This window comes from Brienomyrus brachyistius, chromosome 10 (genome assembly GCF_023856365.1).
Source record: "Brienomyrus brachyistius isolate T26 chromosome 10, BBRACH_0.4, whole genome shotgun sequence".
In the NCBI taxonomy this organism is placed as follows: domain Eukaryota; kingdom Metazoa; phylum Chordata; class Actinopteri; order Osteoglossiformes; family Mormyridae; genus Brienomyrus; species Brienomyrus brachyistius.
In genome coordinates this window covers 19,472,338-19,490,147 of record NC_064542.1, presented here as the reverse complement: position 1 = coordinate 19,490,147, position 17,810 = coordinate 19,472,338, and the positions used below count along the sequence as shown (strand labels likewise).

General features: G+C 41.4%; 1 protein-coding gene across 3 annotated transcripts in view; it reads left to right on the top strand.

Annotated features, from left to right (window-relative positions):
- Window positions 1-17,810, top strand: part of lrch4 (leucine-rich repeats and calponin homology (CH) domain containing 4) — a 36,989-nt gene that overhangs the window by 7,357 nt on the left and 11,822 nt on the right. For 2 of the 3 annotated variants that reach the window (XM_049027529.1, XM_049027527.1), the window contains exons 2-13: window positions 8,684-8,828; window positions 11,477-11,606; window positions 11,955-12,060; window positions 12,209-12,345; window positions 12,575-12,684; window positions 12,840-12,939; window positions 13,959-14,061; window positions 14,231-14,301; window positions 14,511-14,560; window positions 15,733-15,885; window positions 16,616-16,684; window positions 17,198-17,252. In XM_049027529.1, coding sequence (XP_048883486.1) covers window positions 8,684-8,828; window positions 11,477-11,606; window positions 11,955-12,060; window positions 12,209-12,345; window positions 12,575-12,684; window positions 12,840-12,939; window positions 13,959-14,061; window positions 14,231-14,301; window positions 14,511-14,560; window positions 15,733-15,885; window positions 16,616-16,684; window positions 17,198-17,252 — 1,229 coding nt within the window. The remainder of the gene's footprint in view (window positions 1-8,683; window positions 8,829-11,476; window positions 11,607-11,954; window positions 12,061-12,208; window positions 12,346-12,574; window positions 12,685-12,839; window positions 12,940-13,958; window positions 14,062-14,230; window positions 14,302-14,510; window positions 14,561-15,732; window positions 15,886-16,615; window positions 16,685-17,197; window positions 17,253-17,810) is intronic. The other variant, XM_049027528.1, reaches the window with a different exon arrangement.

Genomic DNA, 17,810 nt, shown 5'->3' with positions numbered 1-17,810 from the left:
ATTTTGACACTTGCAGTCTTGTCATTTATGCAAAAATACCTAAGCTGAATAGAATTACTGCTAAAGGAGGTACACAATTTAAATGACTAGCTCTTTAAATAGAACACTGAAGAAAGTATAAAGGTCAGTGGAAAAAGTAAGTTGCTTTGTAAAATTAGGCTATAGGTAAGGCTGGGCAGTTAATCGAAAATTAATCAAAACCATCATTCAGAATCTCTAATCGACATAATCTTACCCATGTCAGCTACTTCGTTTTTTTTTGTTTTTGTTAATACTTGAACAAAAAAATGTATTACTTTCATCAGTGTGTTTCATGTACTGTCCCCTTAAAATACCACGGCATGTGTTGTCACGTGACTCCACCCCATTCAGTCTGTGACATGATAGCAACATGGTGGAGAACTTAAACACTGAGCCGACTGAGCAACGCGAGCAGCTTGTACCAAAGAAAAGTACCGCATCTATCGTTTAGACACTGTGGCTTTAGTGAAGATGGCACTGAACAAATAGAGGTCAAATGTAAACACTGCAAAAAACGTTTCAGCCTCCAAAGGTAATACCACCAATTGGTTTCAACACTAGCAATATTTACAATGCAGTGGAAACCACTTATAGTGATCCAGGTTATAGTGATCAATCACTTATATGGATCACAAAGCTTGTGACAGAATCATACCTGTACAAATACTGTTTAAATTGTTTGCTTATAGTACTCAAGTAGTCTGCTTACAGTGTTTGTTTAGGGTCTTTTTTAAACATAACGCACAAAAAAAATTTAATTATGGTAATTATTTTTTACTTGCCTACTTGCCCTGTGGTAATCTGTCTGCTTCTGGTTAGATACCTGAGGTTAATGCTGCATGCACAGAAAACATCATTTATGAATATACACTCATCAGAGTTTATGATAAACTGCCAAAAATGAGCCACAGTAGCGAAACAACAGTATTTTATGTACAGTAGTGGATTGTATTGTAGTGTATTTGAATTATACACAGCACAGTAATTTAATTTATGTAGTGCTGTAATTTGAAAACATTTGAAACAGCTGTATTGTGTATTAGTCAATAAAATTCAGTAAATAGCAATGCTGTCCACTTTATTACCTCATATTTATGTCATTTAGAAATGTCAATTAGATGGTAATCTGCCTGAGACATAAGGAGAAAGAAAAATCAATTGTAATATTATAATGATCATCCGCTTATAGTGATCAATTTTACCCAGACGTGATCACCATAAATTGTTTATTTTGTTTGCAAGAAATGCAAGTTATTCATTTTCTACTTTTTTAGGGAACTTAGTTTTAATGTAAAAAGCAAGATGTGATTTTTTTGATATTTTTTATTTCAAGTGATTTATGCTTTGATTTCAGTTGTTCAAAATATCATAATCATATCATATAGATAATATGTAGTCTTTCATTAGAAAAAATATCCCAGCTTTATTAGTTGAGCATATTTACCATACAAATCTTGTCAATGAAATTTGAAGGCAAAGCCCTCCCCCTCCCCCAAAAAAAAAATTAAAAACAAAATAACCATTCATTAATCACAATCGAGGTAAAATGTTGAATTAATCATGATATTGATTTGAGGTCATATCACCCAGCCTTAGCTATAGGCCAACCTGTATATTTCCATTTGTCTTTTAATACTAAATTGTTGCAGTACTATCCTGAAATAAGTATATCAGAATTAACACTAACTCATCGACAAATATTTATTATTCGTTTGCTGTAGATATATGAAAGATGTGCTTTTCAAAAACTGTCATGTATTAAACAGTGCAGCTCTGTACAGCTTAAGCATATTCCGTATGAAGCAAGCTAAAATTACAGTTGTTTGCTCTGAAATCCTTCCTCTTACATAGCTTATTGAGTCCAGATGGTTTTATTCACAAGCCCTAAATGTAAGGGAGACAGAAAGGCGTGGTTGTGGAAGGGGGGTGGTGTGTAATCTGGTGGGGGTAGATCTGGTTTCCATTTTAACACTGGGTATTGTTTTCGGGGGAAAAGGCTAAGGTTCTGCTATCAAAAGTAGATGGGGTGCTGCTGTTTGAGGGAAAAGTGGTTTATTTTACTTCACTACAGATAAATCTGTATCTTGTCTGGTCCCCATGGAAACAGGAAGACATTAGGGATTGGATGACATACATGCATATTTGTGACCTGTTTAGAAGCTGGTGTTTATGTAACAGGAGGTGGTGTGCATATATGTAGGGCTCTCTGGGGTGGACCTTGCTGCTCGCTCGTGACTAGATGCCCACGGTTAAGGGTGTGAAGTACAGACCCCTGTAGGTGAAGTCTCCCATCCATTGAAAGGGAAAAGCTTGCTCACTGAAATGACTGGAGCAGCGTATACGGCATATTGATTAATTTCAGAAATGATTTTGTTCTGTACCTCATTGTCACAGAGTACACACATACATTGATACTATACATCTATAAGCCAAGACATCATTACTACTCCCTTGTAAAGAGAATCATGTTGACTATTGTAAAAATGGTGCTTGTTAATGTCATTTTATCAGGTTTTCTTAGTCCCATCTCTGCTCTCATCCTAGTCTTTTGCACAAACCCAGTACGTCTGGTCACTCAGGAGTCAGAAACTGCAACAGTCAGAAACTGCAACAGGAAGCCACAATGTGACATCCTGTTGCGTGTTATCAGGCTATATTGTTGTTGGCAACATACTTCATATTGACTAAACACAACGGTTTCATTTGTATCCTTACAGAGGTAGGTGTGTGTGTGTGTGTGTGGGGGTGGTACAGTGGTTCAACCCCTCAGAAGAACAAGGATGGTTAAGGAATTGAACCACATAACCAACTGTCTGATAACTCTTCTACTGTCACACGTTCTGGAAAAGAAATATGTTCATGGAATTGCTTGTTGATAGACAGAGATATGCAAGTGTAAGGATAATGTCCATGGGATGGGAATATGCGTCATGATTTCTATACTATTTTTAAGCAGTTATCTCTGAATTATGCCAAAAATAATCAATGCTAATCTATAGACATAATTGTCTTTTATTTTAAAGTGTGTGTGTGTGTATTTTGCAAAATGGCTGAAGCTGATCCTCTGTGCAGCTGTACTAATTTCAATTGTTGAGTCACTCTGTGAAACTTGCCACCTCCCCACTTCTCATTTTTTTCCAGTGGTTCTTTTGTTAAACCTATCTCATATTACTGCAGCCTGTGCTGTTACCTTCTGCGTGGCCTCTTCTTCCTACATGACTCAATCCCCCTTGCTGAAACTTGTATCGTTTAAGTTCTTGCTTTCAGGCTAATGTAAGTCTTGTTAATAAGCTATGGATGCATTAGCTGGCCTGAAGTAATATGAATGGGGAAAAAATGCTTTTCATATATATATATATATATATATATATATTTAAATTATACATTACTTATATATATACATTTTTTTTTTTTGCAATGTACTTTTTTGTCACTTTTCCAAGGGACCATTATGTAATTCTGATTGACGCTTCTGCCTCCTGCTGCTCTTGGAATGTCCATGGAGAAAAGTCTGTTTTTTTTTCTTTTTCCATTTGAAAATGAAGGCCCATTGTGCATCTCTGCTGTCATTTTCACTAATTTGTGTGTGTGTGTGTGAGTGAGAGACTGAGAGAGAGAGAGAGAGAGAGAGAGGGATCCCTTGGGTTCTTTTAAGTCTGAGTGAGCGAGACGGTGATCAAGACCTCCAGTCTGCTGTGTTGTGGTAAGAGGGTGTGTCAGAGGCGGCCTGGGGGGGGGGGGTATAGAGTGGCAGGTGGTCCTCAGCAGTCAGTCTCATTCTTTCATTCTCATTCCCCTTTAATGACATTAAGGCGGGGTGTATCCCAGGGTGGCAGGTGGTCTTTGCGGCGTTCCTTATTCAGTGTAACGAAGCTTCTGCTTGGTGTGACCTGCCTGGAGCTGGGGCCTCTGTTAGTTTGCAAAAAGCAAGCCTGCTGTAGGGGGGAGGTGTAACTTTTAACTTGCTGATATGTGTTCCCTGAGATTTTCCTGGTACTTAACATGATAAGCTGTTACAATCCGTAGTGTACACTGTTTTTTGCTGCATTTATGCAATCTCTTTGTTGAGTTGCGACATGAGATGCTATTACATGATTATTATTACATGATTGCTGCATTTGCCTTGATGGTTAGGAGAGGAAATAAACACACGGCCCTGAAAGGCCAAAATAACCATTTTTCACTCTAGTGAGGTTCCTGGTAGTACTGACTCATGAAATATGCATTAGGTCAGCTTGCTGCAGTAAACCTATGAGTTGAATTTTATAAATGCATGTGCTATATGGGACATAAAAGCATTGTTTGATAGGCAAAATGGAAAACAGTGTTGATCCTTTGTGATGAATATAATGTTTCAATTGATTGTACTTATATGAAGATATGTGCTGCTGTAGATGTAGGTCTGTAGTTATTGTCCTCAACATAAAATTATTAGTGATGACTCAATAAGGAAGTACCTATTGTTTGGAAGGTTTGGCTTAAATAAGTTTAAAGGGACACTCCATGCAGATAAATAAAAAAATATATAGTAACATTCCAAAAATTTGAAAGGTATTTTTTGTAAACAAATCCCAATCTTGGCATACAGCAATAGTCCCAGAGCACTATATTTTATAACTACATACATCTTCATAACATTTATAACAGGGAAGGGCTGATCATCGTATGATAATCTCTGTAATTTTCCAAGTAATATATTTTGATTTCGCACTTCACTGAATTTTCTTTTGCTATGAAACTCGTTACTGACTGACTAGCATTATTCGACGGTACTGCAGCTTCTTCATACTCTTCACTCTCACTTTTGTTGTGTTGAAATGTTTATTAGTAGATCCTCCTCATAAAATTTTAGCAGAGCAATGTTTGCAAAATGCATTTCTAACATTGTTTTCACCAGCGTTAATTCCACACAGCAGACATTTTTCTAACTGGTTAGCACGTGAGTATGCAGAGCAACATGGGTCATGGGTCACCGTTTTAAAGGGAATGGTAAATATCGGCTCATTTTTAACCATGGGCAGATGGCTGATTTGTTGCTGTATTGTGCTGAGCCGATAGTCAGTGCATCTTTAAAAAATTTTGTAGGAAGTTGTAAGAATCTTATGTGAGAGATGTCGAATGTGTTTTTATATGAAGAAAGATGGTGAATTAAGTGTTATTTGACATGAGTGGGCCTTATTGAGAAAGCAAGAACCATAGGATAGGCAGAAAAGATTAAGATAATATTGATTGACTGCCGTTTGTTTAAAAGGGCCTGTGAATTGAGTTATATTGCCGTGTTCTAAAAACTACCACTGAGTAGTGTGTTGCACCTGGCATCTGACTGCAATAAATGGAAAGTTCTGGAAAATATGGCCTTGCACAACCATTCAACACAAATAGTAAAACATAAATTCTGAAATTGCTGTGTATGAGAGTTTACATGCAATGAAGGAAATGTGTAGAGAAACTACACAGAACCTCATTCCCACCAGTTAATTTTTGCAGTTTTGATCTGGGTAAAACAATGGGTAACTTTGCTTAGGAAGGGGCAAATTTATGACGTCGTCATATTTTGGTTAGAAAAAAAAAAAATCCTCTATTTGCAACCATCATTTGTGTCCTTCTGTGGTTGTAGTAGATGCGTATTTACTTTGTCTCACCGGAGAGGAAGAAAGCTGTTTTTAGCACAAAACCCTCACATCCGATTCCAGACTGAAGAAGATTGTTCTGGGCCTTCTGCAGCAGAATGACCTTATAACCCAGATCTCCTAGCTAACTTTCCTTGTGAGTTCAACAAAGAATTGTGTTTCCACAGTTGACTGCAGTGTTCAGTTCCTGCCCCCTTGTTTGAAATGGATTTTTCCTGACATTGACAGTGGGTAAATATGTAGCCTGCGTCAGCTTTTCTGTTTGCCCTAACCACTCTCTGGAGAGACAGGAGCCCTAGATGGTCCCCCCGTAGTTCTCACTGTAACGGGTTTGTCTTGGACTGCTTCCTTGCCAAATAAAACTGAAAACAAAGGGGGTTCAAGCATGAGCAGGAGGCAGAAAGGAGATGGGGGGTGTTTTGTGGCTCAAATCCTGCCAGGAGGCTGATTTGCAGCAGGACACACAACAGCCCCAATGCTTAGAAGGGTCAGCCTATTGTTCAGACTGGACTGTTAGCAGTGGAGGCTGAAGAAGTACTCCACTTACTATGCACATATGCACAGATACTGCAGAACATGTATAAGCATTGTGCTGTACATAGTATCAGATGTAAACATTATTTATCAGGACGCATTTCAGCACATACGCTTAAGATGGCTTGTATCTATGTGTACACTTTGTCTCATGCACACACACACACCAGATCACTTTCCACAATAGACTGGTACTGTTCTTATTTCAGTTTATGTGTAATATAACAAACTGAACATTTATAGTTCAGTTTGAGCCCAGCCCTCACACAATTATGCACGGTCAATAAATCTACATTAATTTAGTCATTTCTTTTCTTTCTTTTTTAGATGGAACCAGAATGTGTGAACGTGATGGGTTGTATCGTCAGTTCCCTGGCGATTAAACTTGCCAAGTAGGGGTTGGGGGGTCTGGTAGAAAATGTGGAAGAAAATATGGGACAAACTGAATATTTTCTTGGATCCATATGGGGCACAGCTTTGCTTTTTATTTTTCAGTATGGGATGGTGTGCACCCCACAATGGGCAAGTTTTAGAAACTAACAGCCTAGCCTAAGTCATCTAAGAATTGTCAATGTTGTTGTTTTTTTGTTTTTTTTTTTTGTCTCAAATTTTGGCTATAGCATGTGAAGACCACTCCCTCCCATAAATGAAAGGAGCTGCAAAGAGATCTTAAAATGACAGACTTCAGAAGTTATGAGAATGGTGAACACACTATTACTGCAACGGGCGATGCTTGTGAAATACTGCTTCATGAATTTTCTTTTAAACTGCATCAAAAATGTAGGTTAGAAGGCTGAACTGAAAGCCAAATCATAAATCTTTCTGTTTTCCCTAAGCCTGTTTCCTCAACAAAGGCAGTAATCACCGGTTAGTCCCTGTCAGATATTAACACCAGGTTACTTGTCTGATATCATCGATTTACCAATTCATATCGTCATATTGTTCTGTTGTAGTGTCTCATTTTAATGGATTTAGATAAGCTAATATCCATATTTGATGTAGAACACTTTATAGCAGCACAGAACATGACTTTCTGTGCTATCCCTCCATACTGTGTCTTGCATAAAGACTTACCCTGAGTTTGAGTTCCGGGACACCCTCTGCCTGCTGGGTCTCCCCTCCCTGGTCCCTTCAGGAGGTCACAGGCTATTTCTGGAGCAGGAGGTCGTGTGTAATCACAGGCCTGTGGTGGAAGAGCTGCTTTTCGGGGCGTGGTTCATAACTGGCCCAGCAGGGAGGAGGGAAGGGGCAGGCAGGCAGAACTCTTTAATCCAGGTGGAGGGGTGGAGTTAGCATGGAAAATGAGGGTTGGTTTTGGAAAGCTTGAAACATCTGTGCTCTGGGTAGATTAGCCCGGCTGGAACTTTGCCCTGTACGGTCCATAGTTTTTGGGTGTCCTTGAGTATACGTGAGATTTTTCAAGATACATGGTTTGTCTGCTTTTTATCCTCCCTGTTGTTATTTCCAAATTAATTTCTAAATTAGCAGGAGTATTTCAGCCACCTTGGATCATACTGGCCTAACTAATCTCTGAAATGCTCTTTATTAATATGATGTAGGGCTGAATGATAAAATTGATGTATCAAATTTTTGTCATATACAATTTAAACAGAGAAACTTTGAACTTCATAAGGAGCACTGCACTCATCCGGTCATTTTACAGCCAAAATTATTGTCCACCTTTGCTATAAATAGATGAAATCAATATAACGATGCATTATCAAGCCATGTCATATGTAAAAATGTAGGAAATATAGGATAAAAATTCAGATGTATTGTCCAGCTGTACTTGATAGCACACAACAGCCCATCACATCTCAGAAACACAACTCCAGCCAGTCATTTGGTAATCTTTTAAGAATGATCAATCTATACCTAATAAACGGGCAGCACATGCTCCTGTTTTTTGGTAATATTATAGAATAGATAAGCACTCCCTCAGAGGAAACGTTGGTGTTGGTGTCAGTGAAGAAAATTCCATTCCGTATTGCTTAAAAACTGGACAAAGCATTTTACTTTTCATGAGTAAACAGCAGCAACTTTACCAGCAATCTTAAACCCATATCCTGGAATGAGCAGCGAGTGAGTCAGACAAAAAAACCCAGCAAATGCATTGTATTCTTGGTGTTTTTTAGGGTTATACTTTTTTTTATTAAAACATGTTTCAGTTTGCAGTCCATCCAATTTGTCGTCATTCTTCCTGTGCTGAATCTGTTTAGGGGGAATCCTAAGGGAATTTTCAGGAAAAATCGAAGTAAAAAAAATAATGACTTTATTGTTCTGAAAATTGTGAAATTATCAATATGAAAAATAATTATTGTGATAAAATATTTTGCTATACTGCCCAGCCCTAAATTAAGCCATGGTTCACATTCATGCATGTATGTGTATTTGGGCTTATGTGTTTCTTAAACATTTACAAGTACCATGATATTAAAATATATGAAGCATAAGAGACCATTTCAGACGTATATTGTTGATTGGTTGTTTCTTGACAGACTTGTCAAAGAATCGTCTATGTGAACTGCCTGAGGAGCTCTGCCAGTTCATCTCCTTGGAAACACTTAGCCTGTACCATAACTGCGTTCGCTCCATTGCCCCAGCTGTCTGCAACCTCCAGGCCCTCACCTACCTCAATATCAGGTACGAAGCGCTGACATGTTGCACCTCAAAAATTCAGTACTGAAAATGCACTCATCAGGTATGGAGTATACTCGTAATGCAGTGCTGTATTTTCTATAACCAAATGACTGATTATGCTTTGTAAATGCGCATTTGATTAGAATGCTCACTTTTGTAAGGTACTGCTCCGAGCCAGTCCACAGTAGTGGCCTGAGTACAAACAAGGCTGCAAACGGTGGGTAAAATAACAAGGAAATGAACTAATAGTTTCAGCCTGATTGGCCAGAGCTAGTTGCCATGGCTAGACTGCATTTAGGAGATGTCCATGGTGCATCGTAAGGCATGTTTCGCAATGCCAAATTTAGGTGGCTAACATGAGTATTCAGGTTGCTTGCTAGATGAGCAGCGTTAACACCACATATTAGCACTTTTCATATAAAGAGTAAGGTGATCTTATGAATTTCACAGCAAGCTTTCTAGCAGTGGCACATATTGATGCACCATCCAGGCAACGTTAGACTACCAGTGCAACCTCGGTAGGGTCCAGATATCGCCTCATGCTACCAGTAGTGACATTGACTATAGCCAAATGCAAAACTAATGAACAAAAAAAAAGTCAGAAAAGATGAGGAGGGGAAAAATGTCAGTGGCCCCCCACCTGTTAAACCATTCCTGTTTTGGGGGTCGTCTCATTGCTGCCCCTCTAGTGCGCCTATTGTTAATTTCATTAACACCAAAGCAGCTGAAACTGATTAACAACCCCCTCTGCTACTTAACTGACCAAATCTATATCCCCGAAGCTTCATTGACTTGATGCTATACTCTGATTTAAAAAGTGTTCCTTTAATTTTTTGAGCAGTGTACATATGAATTCACAGAGATGTTTCTGGTCTATGGTTTGAGTGTAGAATGGACAATGTCACTACAGATAGTCAGTGGCAAATTTACTTTAATGCTAAGCCTGATAATGTGCATTGGTATTAGGTAATGCATACCTGCACCATGAAATCAGGGGGTAAGTAGAGGGAAGGACAGACTCAAGCAGGCTGGGCTGTGGACTCCTGTGCCTGGGTGTTGCTGCAGAGTTGATTGCTGCAGAAAGTAGTGAGGTTTTGCACTCAGGTGTATGGGTCTCTGAGGGAGAGAAGTACATAATAGTTTGGTTTCTTTTCAATGTTTTGGGTGCTGCTGACGTAAGGTCTATAAGTGTGATGGAATAGATCAGGGGTGGCCAATCTTATCTGCAAAGGGCTGGTGTGTTTGCGGTTTTTTGGGATAACCTTTAGGTCAGCTGTTCAAACCCAGGTATGAGGACTCTTCAGCCAGTCAGTCCTCTAATTAGTAATCTAATTAGGGAGTCGCAGCGAAAACCTGCACACGCAGCGGCCCTTTCTGGGTAAGATTGGCCACCCCTGGAATAGTTGGAACAGAGAGCAGCAAACCTCAGGTGAAGTGTGTGTGCAGGAATAACAGGACTTCTGAAACAGTCAGTCGTTCCTGGTGCAGCAAACAATTGTCCAAGTAACCAGGCAGGTGGGCAGAACATATCCTGTCCTTGCTGATGGAGAATGTTTGTGTCCTGAACCTTAAATGCAGCTGCATCTTTTGTTACGAGCAATTGGACAGGAATGAGAGCCAGGTTAACTGGCGAGAGAATTTGGTCTTTGGAGGCTGTGCATTTAGGACCTTAAAGGCAACCCCAGGAGTTTTTTTTTTTTTTTATTATTATTTTTTTACATGCAGCTGATTTTGATAGGTAGCCAGTATAGTTAGACAAGTGTAGGACTGAATGTTCATGTTTCATTTTTGTGGTAAGGAACCAAATGGCTGCATTCTGTGCTGTTTGGGGATTTTTCAGGGAAGCAGTCAAACAGAAGAGAAAATATCAGAACACTATTATATTATACACACGTGCTTTGTGTTACGCAGAGCGTGATAAGGTAAGCTGGCCCTATCTTTAATGATGACACCAAGGACTCGTGTTGGTATTGGTGCTGTCAACAAAGGCATGTACATGCCTCATATCTGGCCAGATACAATTTGACTCCTCCTGATTTTATTAAATTTTAAAATTTAGATTTTTGAATATCCAAGACTAGCCCCATTATAGTGAGATATGACCATTCAGATGCCTATGTTGTCCATATATAAAGCCTTCCTGAAGTTGGTGATGAACTGGCAAGCCCACATTTTGGCAAAACTGGCAAAAGGTTAACTACCTTTGTGCCTGTGATGTGTGCCATGTAATATGGGCTTGTTTTTCCTATTGTATCAGTATGTCCATCAGCAAACTTAAATAGCTCTTTTGAAGGTATCTGATGCACAAGTAGCAGGAAGTACACTTGAGGTCTCCTTCCTGATCTGTGTTGGATAATTTTTACTTTTGCTTTAAAAAAACAAATCAAGATGAGCATCTGGAGCAATGAAAATGGTCAGAAATGGTCAAGAGGAAGATTTAGAAATTAGAGACAGGTTTCATTTTAAATGTATAACTTTGAGCTCAACTATCAATAATAACAGCGCTTAGATGAGAAGTTAGCAGATTTGCAGGTACTGAAGGTGCACCTACCTCACTTATCTAATATACCTCACATACGACACCACGGTGACTTTGCCATATTGAGTAGGGGCTCTGTGGATTGTGAGCCAACCTGTGTCTCCCTCCGCAGCCGTAACCAGCTATCCAGTCTGCCCGAGTCCGTGTGTCAGCTCCCCTTGCTGCGGGTACTCATCGTCAGCAACAACAAGCTCACCTCGCTGCCGACCTCCATACACAGCCTCACTCACCTGCGGCAGCTGGTACGTTCCACCATATGCACGCTTTCCAGGAGTCACACCACAGCTTGCAGTGGAGTATCTTTCGCCCACGTTCCCCCTGCCCCTCAAACTCACTGAGAGCACATCTGCCTTATCACCTTGGTAAAAACAGACACGGATACACAACACAGCAGTGATGACTCACTCTGCTCTTCCCATCATTATCATTCATTTCTCCTTCTTTCCCTTTTTTCCTCTCACATTTCTCTAACTTTCTTTTCACAATTTGTTCTTTCTCTTCATTTTGTTGGCCCTTAATTCTTTTGAGCCCTTTTCTGTGTCCTTGTCCTACTCTTCATCCCCCTCACCCTCACCTTTCTCTTTCTGTAGGATGTGAGCTGTAATGAGCTCCAGGGGCTACCTGTGGAGATGGGGCAGCTGGAGGCTCTGCGGGACCTGAACCTGAGGAGGAACCAGCTTACCACCCTGCCTGAAGGTGGCGTTGCGCCTCTCGCTTCCTTGGTGGAAGGCTCTGTGTTCAGGGTGGGAGGGTAGCACTACTGATTCTGCATCAGGGTGTTTCTGTAATGGCCTTCCATGCCGTTATGGCAGTAGGAAAACGCTGCATGTTCTCTCTTCCTCAGAGCTCTCAGAGTTACCCCTTGTTCGCCTGGACGTGTCCTGCAACCGTGTCTCTCGGGTCCCCGTGTGCTACCGCCACCTCCGCCACCTTCAGACCATTGCCCTCGACAACAACCCCCTACAGTCGCCGCCCGCCCAGGTCAGGGGGTATAGTCAGGCCCAGACTCTGATCTGGGGTTGTTTTCTGTGAGTGTCTTAAGCATCAAAGAGGTTTCCATGAAAAACGGAGCCCTGTAATGCAGCCGACTGTGTCAGACATGCAGACACACTCCAGATTACTGATCAAATTACTTGTTTTTTTAAAACACCCTAGTCCTAAAAAAAAAAAAAAAAAAAAAACTAATTTGCTCCCTTTCTCTTTGGCACAGATTTGCTCTAAGGGAAAATTCCACATATTCAAGTTCCTGAATATTGAGGCATGTAAGACAACGCAGGAAGAGCTAGAGAGAGCACTGAGACCCACAGGCTTCAACACCTGGTGAGGGAGGGGCCCCTAGTGTGCCAGGAAGTGTATGCATGAAACTGTCAGATCAGAGGATTTGCTTTTTCTCAATTGTTTTTAAATTCATTGAAAGCCCCCATAAACCAGAAATGGAAGTTTGTGTTTGTCTGAATCCGCATATCTCTTTGCAGCCTATCAGACCAGGAGCTGTTTCCTCCGCGACAGTACAGTGGTTTGGACTCTGGATTCAACAGTGTAGACAGTGTCAGTAAACGATGGTCAGGGAATGAGGTAGGGGTTCATAAGCAGCACGTGTCATGTCGGATTAATGTAACTGAAATCACACTTCTGTTAATGTTGTTTGATTTTATTAACTCGGAGTAATGCTGATATTATGTTTGGCTTATTTTAGAATGCAGGCATTTCTGCTAGAACATTCCCATAAAACCTCTCTTTATGAAAATTCTCACAATCAAAATAACTGGCCTTTTGGAACGAACAGGGTGGGGGCAGACCATTAAAACAAAACCATTATGCTCATTGTGTTGGAAACTATTTGTATGGTCAAGATTTTCTTTGAGCGTTTAAAGTTTTCTTTTACGTTCAGCCCTTGATATTTCACCAGTGTACTACCTGGAGACTTGTGTATGACAGTGGAACCCATTTTGTGAAAACTCTCTCATATGATACGCGCGTAGATGCGTGGTCTTTGATACAAAATATTATAGTAATATGCAATAGTTTTGCCACAGTGTGTATAGATTTGTGGCAATTTGTGGCGTATCAGTTTTTGTCAGTCTTCCTTCTAAACTGAGCCAAATGCAGCTGCATCATTTGGATTGGATTTCCAATTGAAAATGTTTTTTTGTTAGTCCTAAAAATGAGCTCTTCCAAAACAATGCATGTGGGTAAACTGAGCTGAGTATTGAGTTTTCCTCTGCAGGCTGCCGCATTTATTGGCGCTACCCAGTGACGCAAATTGTAAACATGCTGGAGATGTACATGTGTAAGCCCCTGAGAGATTTGCATTCTGCAAATGTCATTCCCATATTTATAAATTGCCTTTAATCCAGTGACTGAACTGCCTGTATTCAGTGGCTGGTCAGTGAAAAATGACTGCATTGCGCTTGTTTAATGAGGGCAACATTGACTAACCAAGATGTCAGATACTTCCTGCGCTACAGATCTCATAATGGACTGAACAGCTCTGTCCAGTAGTATGTGCAATCAGTAAGCAGCTTTGTATTTGTCCATGAAAGCATTTCAGCCTAAAATCTTGGTGTCACTGCATGATTTTTTTTGGCCTTCAGTCTGCAGATGATTTCTCTGAGCTGTCTTTGAGGATGGCAGAGATTTCGCGGGACCAGAGGAACCTGCAGGAGGAGGGTGAGCGGGACCCTCTGGCAGGGAGAGGTAAGCTGCCGCCTGTCAGGACATGGCCTGGTTTTGTGGCCAGTTAAAAACACCACAGAGGACAGGACTTTTACACACACAGCACAAATCTTGGAACTCCGTTCTGTCGGAAGTCTTTAGACTGTCAGGTGTGCAGCTTGAGTGTAAACGATTCCCTGCTATGTCCCAGTGCCGTCAGTGAATGGTGTGGTGGAGCAGCTGGATTTCACAGAGGAAGAACCCAGTGCTGCATCTCTGCAGGTCAGTGGGGGGTGGGGGTGGCAGCAGTAGGCATGTTTTGCATAATCTGTGTTCGTCAACTCACTCCACAGTGGCTTCTATGCTAACACGCATATACATACCCACATACCACTTGCATGTATTCCTTCATCACTTTTTTCGGGGCGTTTGTGTGCTGGCTTGAGGCCAGACCCTTCACTTACCCGAGCTCCTCTTTTGTGTTCACCTAGGAGAGAAGCGAGACACTTCCTCACAGTTTGGACTCGTCTCCAAACAGCCGGTGAGCCTCGTGTATAAACACACACAACCAGAGAGATGAATTTAAAAATGCAGGGATGGCACCTGCACTCACAATCCAACAGGCAAACTTGGTCCAGCAAAAACTACACATGCTTATGTCCCAGAGGCCGGTGCACAGCACTCTGTTGTTGTACTGTGTACAGTATATAAAGAATCCTTCTTTAAATCTTGGGGCAGACAGGTGGCTCTGAAGCTAGGGATCTGTGCCAGCAATTGGAAGGTTACTGATTTGATCCCCGTGAATCCCAGCAGTGATCCTACTTTGTTGGGCCCTTGAGCAAGGCCCTTAACCTGCAGTTGCTTAGCCCTGGGTATGACATTAATCTACATTCAGCTCTGCAAGGAGGTCCTCCAACTTACAGGGAAATTTGGGGGATGGTTGTAGGATTGGCACTCTGGCCACCAGGGGGGGAACTCACACGGGTCCATTTGGCCTACTGTGGTGCTGAGGTATCACCTACTGCACGGTTGCACTCAAGTGGTTCATCGTGTAGTGGGTGCGCTGTAATCAGCACGTGTCCCTTACCTCCACCCAAATCCTGCTTTAGAGAGAGAAAGGTCAGTATAGTGGAATATTCCTGTCTTTTAACTGGATAGTGTTAAATCTTTATTGCATGTTTTCTAAACCACTGAATGGTTGAATATCACTTGTCTTACTGGACAGCAAACATTTATAGATATGGATTTCATTTCAGTGTTAGCGAAGCTAAGAATTTTAATATTATTACTTTATATGGCTCACTTGCGCAGCTGAATTTTTTTCGTCTTTTGAACATTAACTGCTGTAATGAAAACCTTGTTTGTGAGGTCACACAGCACATGGCAGTTCATTTATAATGAGCATAACAATGATCTGAGCTAATGCGTACTGTATTCCCCACAGCTCATTACATTGGGATTTGTTGCTGACTTTGAAATACGGCGTGCTTCAAAAGAAATTCACACGCACACATACATGCATACACGTGCATGCAGGCACAAACAGTTCCCCATCGGGGGTTTGAGTAGCAGCAACTTTTTGCTTACAAAACTGGTCCAGTTCCCTAATCAGCAAGCTACTGCAGATATATACTGTAGCTCACAGTGGTAGACCTTTCTCATTTTCTCTGCCACCTCTGCTCCTCCCCCCCCCCCCCCCCCCCACCCTCCCAGCAGGTCCAGTGCAAGCGGAGACGTTAGTGATAGGGGCTCATCAACCACCCCGTCCAGCCAGTCCCCTGAGGAGCGCCGTCGGCCTGGCACCCTGCAGATCTGGCAGGAACGGGAACGGGCACAGCAGCAGAGGGAGAAAGCGAGAGATAGCAGGTGAACGCGAGAGGGGAAAGAGGAGAGTGCACTTTGGGGGTCTGGTCACCCGTGGATGGCATGTGGGGGAAATCTGACATGATTTGTCTGTCAGATTTAAACATGAAATTGCCTGAGGGTTTGCATGATGCTTGCATGTTGTTTCTGGAAGCCTCTGTGCTATCAGCTGTTGAACTCGGTCAAGTCTGGTTGTGCTGTGTTTGTGGGCGGCTTTGCCGCAGCTTCTGCTGCCCCCTCCTAGCCCCCAGTCTGGGTGTTTCGTAATGCTTCCTCCTGCCTCAGGCCCTGGTTACCTAACAGGAGCCCTACTTTGTATAGCTAGGAAAATAAGCTGAGTCTGTAGCTCTGCTGTGGCTCTTTCTGCTGTGTTTTGTTTTCTCTTTGGCCATAACATGTAGGGTCATGTGAAATGCTTCAGTGTTTCTGTTTGTGTCACAGGTAAAATGTGACACTGTTCTTCCTAATGACCACAATGACTCTAATTGCAGCAGTGACTCTGGTTTATGCCGGGACTAGATATTTTATAAATTTGCTGGCCTTTGGCTCATAATTTCTGTGGGAAGGTAGTCTCATAATCAACGTATCAGTCCAACCAGCGAGGACCCAGTTAGCTCAAATTCTACACCCCTGAACTCGCGGGGTGTGCTTCCTAAATCTCACGCAAGTAAAATTTTAAATCTTTTTAATTTGATTACCTCAACCTCTGTTGTGAATCTTTGTGTTTTACCAGCTTATTGAAGCCAGCAGCAAAAACAGGAAGTCATGCAGCCGCAGCAGCAGCCCAGACAGGAAGCACAGGGTAACAGAACCGAGGCTTGTTTTATGTTTGCATATGCATGGAAGTGAATTAGAGAAATAGGTTTTTTCTCTCTACTTCTCCGATCATTTCATGTGCATTTTGTATTAAGACTACCTACATCATTTGGTGCTAAATCTGTGTTTTACACCAGTGATTCCCAACCGGGGGTACGCGTACCCCTAGTGGTACGCGAGCACATTACAGGGGGTACGTGGAAAAAATTTTTATATTTAATTTCCCTGATGATGGGTAAATATTATCAGCCATTCCATTAGCTGTGCCCTGGTATAGAAAGAAAATCTATCTGGGATGTGTTGCTTAATGAATAACAAACCCAGCTTTTATCAATGAAAAGAGCAAAAAAAGACATAAACTATTGAATCATCAACACATTTGACAAAGGGGGTACTTGTGGTATGAGAAAATCTCTCAGGGGGTACACAATTCAAAAAAGGTTGGGAAACGCTGTTTTACACAGTTGCATTTTGCAGAAAACTGTCTGTCTCCCCCTAGGGGTGGATCTCCAGATACCAGGCCCTCATCCAATGGCCTTCGGCAAAGATGTTCAGTAAGGCTTTCTCTTTGTCGTATTGTTTCAAGTTCGAAATTAGGACAACAGGCACTTCTTGTCACTGGTTCATTTAGGTTTTTGTGTTTTCAAGAAAATGTATCATACGGTATGCTTAAGTTACAAGATACTATATTACAGTTCAGAATGTTACCATGGATACACAGAGTAGCTGGACCTATAAAGACGCCATTTCAGAGGAACAGTGAGAAATGTCTGCAAAGGCACAGCAGGAGAAGAAATGTGCAAAATGTGCTGATTTCACTGCCAAGCTGGAAGAAAGTCCATGTACAAGATGCACTAGGATTGTAAAAACTTGCTTTTATTTGATCAGAATAATTGCAACTCAGGGACTTTTATACTGCGCCCCTGCCTTTCAAGTGAATAAGCTCTGACACTGGAGATTTGACATTTTTATAGTGGGAAATAAACTGTAGCAGGGTTGTCTCATGACTGCAATGTATAGATGCTTTTATGTAGGATGAGATCAGTAGAACAGTAAGTGGTGTCCCTCCCTCTCCCCAGACGAACACATAAATAAAATGTTAAATTAGCTTT